The 12,590-nt window shown below is 46.9% G+C and overlaps 1 protein-coding gene across 1 annotated transcript in view; it reads left to right on the top strand.

Annotated features, from left to right (window-relative positions):
• The window catches only part of Trim69 (tripartite motif containing 69), a 19,791-nt gene that overhangs the window by 384 nt on the left and 6,817 nt on the right, over window positions 1-12,590 (top strand). Inside the window, exons 2-6 of the mRNA XM_012516433.2 lie at window positions 1,836-2,309; window positions 3,517-3,612; window positions 8,896-9,129; window positions 11,039-11,061; window positions 11,144-11,268. Coding sequence (XP_012371887.2) covers window positions 1,836-2,309; window positions 3,517-3,612; window positions 8,896-9,129; window positions 11,039-11,061; window positions 11,144-11,268 — 952 coding nt within the window. The remainder of the gene's footprint in view (window positions 1-1,835; window positions 2,310-3,516; window positions 3,613-8,895; window positions 9,130-11,038; window positions 11,062-11,143; window positions 11,269-12,590) is intronic.

Genomic DNA, 12,590 nt, shown 5'->3' with positions numbered 1-12,590 from the left:
GGTGCTGGGGGATTGAACCACGGTCCCTGATGCCTTGCCAAGCTTGTTCTAAGTAGGTGCTTCAGACCACTGAGCCATCTCTCCAGCCCCTCTCCTCCTTTTCTTTCTTTCTTTTTTTTAAAACTTTCCTCCAGAGCAGTAGAAACTGGAGCCAGGCAGTTTGCCTCACAAATTTGATGTCATTAATAAATATAATTCCACAATGCACAGTGAGTGGCTTTGACAGCCTTTGAGGTCAGATAAAGAGTACAAATTTGGGCTCCATCACTTAGTAACTGTGACCCAAGAATGCTACTCGAGTGCTCTGAGCTTCATTTTCCTTAAGAGAGAAATAATAATACCCATCTTGTGGGCTTATTATAAAGATTAAATCTCTGTGTAAAGCAATTTGCACAATGAATGCTCATTAAATATTGTATGATCAATCCTGTGTTTCACAGCAGAGGATGAAGTTTTTACAAATTAGTGCTGGTCAATTTCACAGGGACATAATTGGTATAACTGACTGGAATAACTGACTGGCGGGTTTCATGTTGACACATTTGTACAAACACAGCTTTGTCGTACACATGTGCAACAAGCTCTGACCGCGCCCCCTGCAGGATGTAACAAGGACTGGCCAACTGACAATTGGCAAAATGAATTAACCATAAAACCCAGTCAATCACCCTGGACTACATAGTGTCCTTTTTTAATGTGTGTTGTTTAGTACAGGGTCTACAGGGTCTCACTACATAGATTGGACTCGTAGTGATTCTCTGGTTTTCAGCCTCCCAAGTGCTGGGATTACAGGCACACACCACCACGCTCAGTCTCTGGACTACATATTGAGGCCCTGTCTCAATCAAAAAAAGATTGGCTGCATGCATCTACAGAATAGGAATAAATCTCACAATTGTAATGAACAAAAGAAAGGACTCAGAAGGAGAAGGGTATGTTTCTAAGCGCACATTTATATAAAATACAGAATCAGGCAGAATTAATAGCTAGAAATCAGGAGAGGGTCAACCTTGGAGAGGCAATGACTGGAAACAGTCTCTGGGATCTAGTCTGTCTGCCTGTCTGTCTTTCATTCCTCTTTTTGAGACAGGGTCTCTCTATGCAGTTCAAGCTGACTTTGAAATCACTTTGTATCCCAGGTTGGCCTTGAACTCATAGCAGCCCTCCTGCCTCTGCCTCCCAAGTGCTGGGATTACAAGCGCGCACCACCACGCTCAGTCTCTGGACTACATATTGAGGCCCTGTAACCTCCTGCCTCTGCCTCCCAAGTGCTGGGGTTACAGGCGCACACCACCACACTCGGCTGTTATGCTCTGTTTTTTCCTCAGTATAACTGTTACAGCAATGTATTTCATTTCACAAAGTCATTGAGCTACACACCAGATTTCTGAACTTTCTGTATCTGTATTTCTATAATGTGACCTTCAAAAATGAAAGGGGAGGTGCCTGGGTCACTGATGCTCACGCGCCTCTGACTGAGGAGGAAGCTGGTCTTCCAATTTGTTGTATATGACAGCTAGAGGATAAAAATAAATGCAACAGCTGGCACAGAGGTCGAAAGTAAAACACTCCCCTGGTGCAGTGGGCAGGTGGGTGAAGAGAGGGACGCGAAAAATGCGTTTCTTCGGCTGGTTACTCTTTCTTTCTCTGCCTTGGTTCTCTATTAAAGTTTAGCTGTCATAAGTTATGATGCTGGAAAACACTGAAGTTTTGATCATTTTGAAAGGGGAGATTACACAGCTTAACGGTAGTTGCACTGATTGTCAGCTGCTTTAGGACGGAGCCTGCCGTCTGGGGAGCAGGAAAGGGCTCACTGAAGCTGCTCTCTCCCAAAGGCTCCCTCCACAGCCTCCTCTGGCACCCGCCCAGGCAACCAGGAAGTGAACAGTTCAGCCACCCGCATCCCCTCGAAAGTGGCGATGCAAGACATTACCACAGAGCTGCACTGCCCGCTGTGCAAAGACTGGTTCAGTGACCCCCTGATGCTGAGCTGCGGCCACAACTTCTGCCAAGCCTGTATCCAGAACTTCTGGAAGCTGGAAGCCAAGGAGACCTTCTGCCCCGAGTGCAAGATGCTGTGCCAGTACAGCAACTGCACGTTCAACCTCGTGCTGGAGAAGCTGGTGGAGAAGGTGAAGAAGCTGCCCCTGCTCAAGGACCAGCCGCAGTGCTCGGAGCATGGCGAGAACCTGAAGCTGTTCAGCAAGCCCGACGGGAAGCTGGTCTGCTTCCAGTGCAAGGACGCGCGCCTGTCCATGGGCCCGTCTAAGGAGTTCCTGCAAATCCCAGACGCGGTGCGACTCTTCACGGTGGGTGGGCAGGCAGCCCGGGAGGGAGCCAGGGAGGTGTTCTGTGGGGCTGCCTCTCCCTGCCCACCTCACTCCTTTAACCAGATAATAATGAGAAATCTCACTGTGCTCAGGATACGAAACGTTTCACCTAGCAATTTCTCCCTCGTGGCTGTTTACAGGAAAGGTGCCGTGCAGGGCTCTCGTGGGCTCCCTGTCTCACAGTGCACAGAAGGTGGATGTGCAAGTGACTGTTCTTGTGCTAAGTTTCAGAACTTGGTCAAGCTTAAAATTAACAGGACAAGCTGGGCATGATGGCACATGGCTGTAATCCCAGCACTCAGGAGGCTGAGGCAGGACGATTGCAGTCTGCAGTGCTGGGATTATAGGCATGTACCACCATGCCCGGTTTTGGTGGCCGTGTGGTACCAGGGATGGAACCTGGGTCCCTGCACTTGCAGGCCAGCACTTGAGATTGCTGAGCTATCTCCTCAGCCCTTTTTTGTCTTTTTGAGACAGGGTTTCACTGTGCAGTTTAGGCTAACCTTGAACTCACTTTGTAGCCCACGCTGGCCTCCAACAAACTAGAGATCCTCCTGCCTCAGCTTCCTGAGTGCTCAGGATTGCAGGCATGTGCTACCACACCTGGCTGAGATAATGTAGGACTGAGGGATCACATTTGTAACTCATAACAGTTTAGAATTTCTGAGAGGGTTAGAGAAAGCTAAAGTAGAGGGTGCACCATGATGAAAGGGGTAGGACTTGAGCTAGAAAATCATTCCTGTGTGGGTAGGCAGAGGGAAGAAACTAGTGGTCCAAGTGAGGACAACAGAGGCAAAAGGGCAGATGGTGAGGATGGTGTAACTAGAGTGACAAAATGTACAGAGTCCCATTGCCTTCTTCAACCTGGTGCAGCCAGGAATATAGCTCAGTGGCATAAGTACTTACCTGGCAAGTGCAAGGTCCCAAGTTCAATCCCTGGTGGTATGAAAACAAAACAAAACTGGTGCAGTTGGCCGTTAAGATGCAGCTACGTTTTTCTGCTATTCACAACTTTCTGTGGTGCTGGGGATCAATTCCATTGTCCACATTACACAAGCACCGAGACATTCTTAGTCTGAGTCACAATTTCTCAGGAGACAGGAACTAAGCTGTCTGGCACACTGGGCTCTGCAGATAGCCTTGGCTCCCCACGCTGGCGTGGGTTAGTACTCTTTGCTGTTCCTAGGAGGAGCTTGCCATTTACCAGGATCAAATGGAGACAACCCTGAAGGAACTGCAGTCTCTCAGGAACAAGCAGAAGGATGCTATTGCTTCTTGCAAGGTGAGGAGGAGCAGGGGAGGTGGGATGACGCAGAGGTGCCTGTGCACATATTATCAACCTATGCCTGCAATCCTGAGCACTCAGGAAGCTGAGGCAGGAGGATCTCTAGGAGTTTGTTGGAGGCCAGTGTGGGCTACAAAGTGAGTTCAAGGTTAGCCTGAACTGCACAGTGAAACCCTGTCTCAAAAAGACAAAAAAGGCTGCAAATGGCTGCACAATTAGACAACTGACGAAATAGACCAGAAAGAAATATGCTCGTGGAATACTTTCTGTGTTAGTCAGCTTTTCACTGCTATGACAGAATACCTGAGGTAAATAATTGAGAGCGTGAAAGGATTATTTTGATTTGTTGCTTCCAAAGTTTCAGGCCATGGTTTGCCTGAAACTTTAGAAGCAAAGTTTTGCCTGCTCCCTCTAGGCCTAGACAAGACAGAAACATCAGAGAGCACAGAGAAAAGAGGGAAATGAGGCAGATAGGAAGGGACTGGGGACAACATACAGTTCCCCAGTTCATTCCCCACAACCCACTTTCTTCAACTTGGTCCTACTGGTAACGGCTGCTTCAGCTATGAATACATCAATGAACTGGTGGCCATTGGTGAGGTGAATGTCCCAGGACCCAGCTCTTCTGGAGGCCATCGGCTGGCCTCTGGGGGGCTCTTTAGATCCAAATCATAATTCTCTATCCCTAGCCCCAAAGCCTCATATCCCTCTCTTTGTGAAAAATGTATTTAGTACATCTCTAAAATTTTCTGAAGTCTTAAAAGTTCCACAGTTACCCAAAATCCAAAGTCTCCTATGACACTCAAGGCAACTCTCAACTGTCAGCCCCTAAAAGAATTTAAAAAGTGGGCTGGAGATATAGCTCAGCAGCGCAAGCGCCTGCCTGGCAAGCACAAGATCCTGAGCCCGATCCCTAGTACTCTCCCTCTTCCAAATTTAAATAGCAAATCATACATTCTCCAGATTACTTGGCACAGCACTGATATTCCTTTTCCAAAAGGGAGGGATAGGGTAACAGGGAGGGACTGGAAGGAAGCAGGACTGACACCCAGGAAGGAAGCAGGACTGACACCCTGGAAGGAAGCAGGACTGACACCCAGGAAGGAAGGAGGACTGACACCCAGGAAGGAAGCAGGACTGACACCCAGGAAGGAAGCAGGACTGACACCCAGGAAGGAAGCAGGACTGACACCCAGGAAGCCAAATACCACATTTTGTAGTTCCTGTTTCGTGTCCAAGGCATGTGTCGGCACAATGCAAACCCCACAGAGCCTGAGCAGCCCCCCTCAGCCTTGACACTTGCAGTCCCCATGGCCACCGTCTTGGGCTGGCTCTACTTAGTGCCCATGCATTCCTGGGCAGATGGTCCATGTTCCTGGCATCTCTGATTTCCTGGGGTCTCTAATGCACCTTGTTTCTCTCTCAGAGCTTCGTACACCACCTTCTCAGGGGCTGACTGCAGTGATTCTCACACTGCAAGGACAGCCTGGCCTCTCAGGTTTTTCTTTGGGTGGAAGCCATCATGCTCCCTGAGCTCCTGCATTCGGTATCGTGCAGATGACACTAGGAATGGTGCCCGCTGGAGCAGTAGGTAGGACCCGCTGTGGTTGGTTTTGAGTGTCTGGACAGGTGAGCATGGCGAAGTGGATCCCAGGAGCCAGTTCCCTAGATGGTGCACACATTTACATCCCTGAGCCTACAACCAACAGGTGAGGTCTTGCTGACTTCTGAGATGCCCTCAAGACATCTCTCTATGTGTCCCAGTGCAAAGCACTTGGCTGCTTGGTTTTTTTTTTTTTTTTTTTTTTTTTGTGAGACAGGGTCTCACTGTGTAGCCCAAGCTGGCCTTGAACTCACTATGTAAACCAGACTGGTCTTAAACTTGGGTAATCCTCCTGCCTCAGCCTCCCAGGTTCGGGGATTACAGGCATGCGCCACCATGCCCGCTACCTGGTTTCTTTTCCGTGGTGCTAATCTCTTCTGCAATGATACCTTCTTTGTCACCAGCTTTACACAGTCTTCTTTTCTGGCCAAACTGAAAATAATTTAAATTTTTCTGTGCTGCTATTTGTTCCTGAAATCCATTATAAATCTGGCTGAAGGCTAATGGCGATACCCATAGTACACCCTACATGTTACACTGCCTTAAAATTTTCTTCTCCAAATAAACTACTCAATTACCTTTCCCTTGAGTCTCATACAAACTTTTAGGACATGGATAAGATGTAGGTAACTTCTTTGACAGAGCATAACAAGAAGGGTGCAATTCCGAGTAGAGTGCTGTCCCCATCTGAAGTCTCTGAGTACACTCTTCACTGCCTGCGTTATCATCAGCATTCTGGATCTCCTAGCCCACACCAGAATTCCTGGCAAGTTTTGCTTAGAGCATTCTAGGCCTTCCCTGTCTTTTCCAAAATTTTCCAAACTTTTCCTGTGCACCAAAACTACATGGACAGACACTGACTCCACCTATCAGTAGCAATGTTCTGTTTAGGTCAGCTTTTTTGTTTGTCTGTTTGATATAGGGTCTCACTATGTAATTTGGGCTGCCCTTAAACCCACTATGTAGCCCAGGCTGGCCCCAAACTCATGGTGACCCTCCCATCTCACCTCTTAAGTGCTGGGATTACAGGTGTGCACCACCACAGCTTTCTGATGCTGTGACAAATTGCCTGAGATAGACACAGGAGGAAAGGCTAGCGTTAGCTCCCAGCTTCAGCTCCTGGTTGTTGGGTTCCACTGCCCTGGGTCTGTGGTGAGACAGAAACGTCCTGGTGGAAGGATCTGGCAGAGGCAAGCTGCCCACCTCATGGCAGCCAGAGAGCAAAGTAAGGGTAAGAGTGACAGAACAAGGACCAGGCAAGAGCCGGCCCCCCGGGGTTATGCCCCCATGCCCCAGTCCCTTTGCAGAGCCCTTCCTCCTCAGAGCCCATTCAGCTATGAGCTAATCCACAGGTGAGGTCAGGGTCCTTGCAATCCATTCCTAAGCCCATGAGCTGGCCCATGGGGGACATTTTAGATTTAACCCATAAGAGGCTGCCAGTAATTGACAGCAAAGCAGATTAATTTTCCCCTTAATAGCCCACTCCTTTTGATAGTTGAGCCACTAAGTATTCACTAAGTAGGGCTTAGATCTGTCTAATCTTTTTATGGTAAAATAAGGAGTTAAAAAAAATTATTTTTTTTTTCCTGTATTTTAGGAAAGGGTCTACAGGGTGTTCATGGTCTCACTACTAGATCAGACTCATAGTGATCCACCTGTTTACAGCCTCCCAAGAGCTGGGATTACAGGCACGTGCTACCACGCCCAGTCTCAATTGCCATTTCAGTGTGCCCCGGGGGCGGAGCCAGCACAGCAGGCCTGGGGATCAAACCCCCGGCCCCTGTGCCTGCTTGCAGGTGCTTTAATATGCTGAGCTATTTGGCCAGCCCTAAAATAAGGAATTTATCAATTCACTAAAAATTGCTCCTTTCAAGGAAATTATTTTCCTTCCTAAGGTTTAGTTTTATTTTATTTGGTCTTTTTTGAGACAGGGTCTCACTATGCAGTTCAGGCGGGCCTTGAGCTCACTTTGTGGCCTAGGCTGGTCTCAAACTTACAATGATCCTCCTGCCTCAGCCTCCAGAGTTCTGGGATTACAGGCGTGCACTACCATGCCCTGCACTTTCTAGGATTTATACCAAGGAATCCTGGGCTGAGAGACCTCTCAAGTTTCATGCCTTTCCAACTTGATTGGATCTTTCTTAGCAGTTTCTAAACTAAATAAAGCTATTGCTTACACGTCCAACCTCACAGAAGCTTTAGAACAACAGTGAAGGCCAGAGACTTGGCAGATCAGGCCCTGAGTTGGGGAGCTAACGCAGGGCTGCCAGTTCTTCATTAGTTATTTATGTAGGAAAGCCTTCTTTGGCATTTGACATGGAGAAGAAGAAATATGTAGGCTCAGGGGAATGACAGATGGAAAGAAGGATGGATCTACAGTTCAACTGTTAGAGTTCACATTGATTTATTCAACAAATAGTTACTGAGTGGGTCAGTTATTATGTCAAATTCTGGCAGTAGGGGATATTAATTAAACCAGTTCATCAATAACAATAAATCAACAATAGTGATTAGTACTATAAATGAAATGGGGCATGTTAAGCATATATAAATGGAGGAACAAGACAGTATCCTCTGAAGAAGTCACTTATTAAAGGTGAGAATCCAGGGGTAAATAACAACCAAGAGAGCCAGATGAGAGGACACAAAAACAGTCCCGAGAAAAGTATTCTGGGAAGATGAAAACACACAGAGAAAGACCTGAGACCGGAAGTTAGCTGCTTGCTAAATCAGAAACAGGACAATGAAGTTGGTCTACTCTAAGCAAGATAATACTCAAGCAGATACGGGCTCAGTCATGTGGTCCTTGTGGAGAAATGTTAGCATTTTAAACTTCCTTTTCAGAATATTGAGGAATCATTAAAGAGAGGTAAACAGGACGTGCTTTCATTTCATTTTGCAAATATCTCTGATGGCTGGGTGGAGAAAGGCTGGAGGAGAAGGAGGGACAAAGACCACAGTTGGAAGACTACTATGGGGTCCCAGAGAACCAAGGCAGTAGCTGGGCCTAGACAGGCAGTGACGCTGCAGGGAAGGAAGAGCTTCAACATATCATCTGGAAACAAACACTGGCCAGAGGAGGAAACTGATTAGAAGTGAGAGGCAGTATCAGCCCAGCAGCTGATCGCAGGATATGGGGCTCAGAAGCTGGCCAAGGCTGGAGATCATCATGAAGGGATGTGTAAAGGTGTGGGGAGAGGATACCGCCCAGAAAGAAAGCACAGGAGGAGGGAAAAGCACCTGGGACACTCTCAGGCAATTCTAACATGGAGAGCTTGTTAGAGAAAGCAGAACCAGGAACTAAGGTGGAAGAACCTAGAGTCCACCTTGCCCCTTTCATCCTAAACTATTTTTTTTTTAAATTTATTTATTTGTTTGTGTGTGTGTGTGTGTGTGTGTGTGTGGCCAGCTCAGCCCACCAGGGGGTGGGGCTGGCTGGCATGTGGTGCTGGGGATTGAACCGTGGTCCCTGTGCTTTGCTAAGCTTGTTCTAAATAGGTGCTTTAGACCACTGAGCCATCTTACCAGCCCCCCATCCTAAACTATTAAGCCAATTGGGAAAGCAGGCAGACTCTCCCAAAGGGCTGCACTTAGCAGGGGTTCCCCAAGTTGTGGCGTGGGACCCCCTCGCCAATGGCTGCTCTCAGTAATACCTGTGCTGCTCCTGGAGTTTCCAGGAAGACAAGGTGCATCTGCAGGAGCATGTGTCCCTGGAGTTTCTAAAGCTGCACCAGTTTCTGCACAATAAAGAAAAGGACATCGTCAACGCTCTCCGGGAAGAAGGGAGAGCCTTGAGTGAGGAGATGGAGCACAGCCTGAGCCAGCTCCGGGAGCAGTGTCTCCACGCCAAAGACATGCTGGCGAGCATAAAGGCTCGGATGGAGCAGCAGAACGCTTTCGAATTCCTCAAGGTGAGACTGCCCTGGATTCGGGTCCATTGATGGCAGTGGGGGCTGGGAGGCCTGTGGCAGTGGCTTTTCACCATGTGGGCCAAACAAAAGAAAAGGAAAAACGAAACAACACAGAGCTGCTATGATGCTTTTCAAAATTTCTCTAGGAAAAAAGCAGGACGCTTTTGCCTTATACTACACAGAAAGTTTTTCTTTCATCCTCCTAGAAAATGAGATACTAAGGGTCAGAGATAGAGTCTCAGTGATGTAGTCCCTGCCTGGCAAGTGCAAGGTCATGAGTTTAATTCCCAGTAACTGCCCCCTCTGCAAAAAAATTGAGATAATCAAATCCCACTAATAGTATTGTATTGTATGGGGGTGTGTGACCCCAGCCTCACAGCACTATTTGGTAGACATTGGTGTGATGTGCTAGGAGTGTGGTGTGTGGTATGTGGTGTTGATCCAGGGAGAGAAACTGTTCTTGGGTGGGTGACCTCCAAACAATATAGGGAACCTCCAAATGACACGGGAAGAAACGATCTCTGGACCTGATCTGCACGAGTTCATGTTCTCTAAAACCGAAGAATGAATTTTAGGAACAAACGGAGGTTATGAGCAGAATATATTTATTGAGAGAAAAAAGCTCCTGTCCCGAGAGAGGGACGGGGGGGGGGGGGCCTGAGCGGGTAGCTCCCCGGGAAAGTTGTCTCTTCTAGGGACTTTTATAGAGGAAAACCATGTGGTGAGGCAGGTCTGAGGTGGTGGAGAAGACATGGGAACTGCTTAGTTGGGCATGAGGGGGGACAAAACTGTGATCAACCAATGAGATTAAAAGCACCATTGCTCAGGTAAAATTGATTAAATCCAGTATCAAATGGGAAAGCGAGTCACATAGCAAGCGGGCACGAATACGGGACAGGGTCTCCTCCTGTTGGGGGTTGGGCTAGTGACTCATTTGGGCTCTTTCAAGTTGATTGATACTATTTAGGATATCCATCCCTAATTCCCATTCCTAGGGAAGTATGTAGCTGTGCTTCCTCTTTTTGTCTCAGTCTTCAAGCATGGCCCATATGGGAGTGTCTGTCTCTTCCAAGTTGCAAAGTCACCTTGTCTTCCATCTTGTCTCCTTGAGGGCCAGGCCCTGTCTAACTGCCTATAATATTTCTATATAATTCGGCTGCCTACAACAGTGTGACACAACCCCATACACCACAATATGTGATACTGATTTCAGCTTTTTCTATAAAGAATTTTGAAGATTCAGTACTCAAAGGTAAGAATGTGACAGCTTGTGCTGAATCTTTGGCTCGCGGGAATCATATGCTGGCCTTACTGAAAAGACAGGAAACCACCTTGGGCACTGTGCAGGGACGCTGTTCCCTCAGCAGCTTAGCCAGAGGAGGAAAGGGCCAGGAATGGCTGCTGTGTTTTTTTTCTGAGACCCTCTGGAAATATGGGTAAAAAATAACCTTACTCACGGGTATGGTGGCACCTGTAATCCCTGCTTGGGAGGCCAAGGTAGGAGGATCATAAACTCCAGACCACCCTGTACAACTTGGCAAAAGCCTGTCTCAAAGTAAAGTAAGAAGGGCAAGGCATGTGGCACGGACTTACCTAGCGTGTGCACGAGGCCCTGACTCTGAAACAAAACAACATTTACCCTCAGTTATTGTCCTATTGGCTTCTCTTTTGTTCCTTGTAAAAGGGAATTCTAGGAAATCAAAAGCAAGGAAAGGCAGCTTATCCTGGGTCAGATGGGAGGCGCAGAGGAGCAAAAGCATGGGAAGGGAGGAGGACCTTGGAAATCAGCTGGGGAGCACCTGTGCAGGGGAGGACAGGTGCTCACTCTGGTGCTGGTCAGAACCAACAGAGAATTCCTGGAACTGATGAGCAGGCGCCTGACTTCTACCTTTCTGCTTTCTTTTCTTAGGACATCACAAATCTCTTGAATAGGTAAGTGTTTCCCTGTGGTCCTCCAGATGCCCTTCTTCAGTCCCCAGAGAGTGTCTCGGAATAAACGACTTGTCCCCTGCAGCTTGGATAAAGGAACTCGGGAGCTGGTGCCCCAAGGGCTGATCTCCAGGAAGCTGGCCCCGGGCCTGTTCCGAGGTCCCATCCAGTACATGGTCTGGAAGGAAATGCAGTTCGCTCTCTCTCCAGGTATCCGTGGGTGGGAACTTTTGCTGCCCAGGGCTGGAAACCTGTGGGACCTCTTCAGGGCCGAGGAGCTCTTTAGAGTCCCACGTGGGGGAAGAGTGGCATTAGCTTGAAAGGAAGCTCATGGGTATGACTGAATTTCTTCTGGTGCTATGATCTAAGAAAGTGTGACTCCATAATGGTATCAGAATTACTTCTCAGCCTGTGGTTTTATTTGATTGTTCTATACAACATGGCAATCAGCCCACACTTTAGCCTGTTTTGTTAAATCAGCTGTATGCATCCCTGGGGTCTCTCTGCCCTAAAGATTTCTGCTCATGCTTTTTGTATACCTACAGGATCTGTTTTGTTTTGAGATGGGGTCTTGCTATGTAGTCCATGCTGGCCTTGACCTTATTATGTAGTCCAGTTAGGTCTCGAACTCATGACGATCCTCCTGCCTGAGCCTCCCTAGTGCTGGAACTATAGGTGTTCATCACCATGCCTAGCTTTATGTTTAGGGTCTTGCATTTGATGGTCACAGCATAAAGTATGCTCTCTTAGCAAACTGCTTAGAGTGCTTCCATGCCTCTGAAGAAAACAAGTAATTTTAATAAATGTGTCTCACAGATTGCTAAATTTTTGTATTCCTGCAGATACTAAAGGACTGAGTGGGACAGAAAAACAGATATGGCATTTCCGGAACATTAAATTATGTTTCTAAACAAAAATTTTTATACAAATAAAATTTTAGTTTTTATAGTGTACATCTAGACTCATTATTTGTTTGTAGATTTCATTAAACTTACAAATTTATCCCTGTTAATAATTTGTCCAGGTAATTGACGCTGGAACAAAATCAGTTTTATTGAGGCTTAATTAACATAGCACAAGGGCTGGGGATGAAGCTCAGTGCTTAGCAAGCGAAGGTCCTGAGTTTGACTCTCAGTACAATAAAAGAACAACAAAAAACCATAGCATAAAATTAATCAACGTTCCTTTTATCTTGTACATTTTGATGAGTTGGACAAATTTATGAATTTATGTATATATCTTCATAATTAAAATATAGGAAATTTCTATCATCTATCTACAAAAAAGTTCCCACAAGACCACTGCAGTAAATACCTCCCTTGGTCGCCCTGCCCCGGTACACATCAATATGCCCTATTCCACTGTAGATGTGCCGCCTCAAAATTGCTGCACAAGTGAAATCATATTCCATGTCTGGTTTTTGCACTTGGCACAATTACTTTTGAGATTTGCCTATGCTGTTGAGTGTATTAGTAATTACATTTTAAACTGAAGCTATGACAACTACTAAAACATCACTAGTTGTTTTATTT

Source organism: Octodon degus, unplaced genomic scaffold (genome assembly GCF_000260255.1).
Source record: "Octodon degus isolate 3935 unplaced genomic scaffold, OctDeg1.0 scaffold00105, whole genome shotgun sequence".
In the NCBI taxonomy this organism is placed as follows: Eukaryota; Metazoa; Chordata; class Mammalia; order Rodentia; family Octodontidae; genus Octodon; species Octodon degus.
The sequence above is the reverse complement of the archived record's forward strand: the minus strand, read 5'-3'. Positions and strand labels throughout refer to the sequence as shown.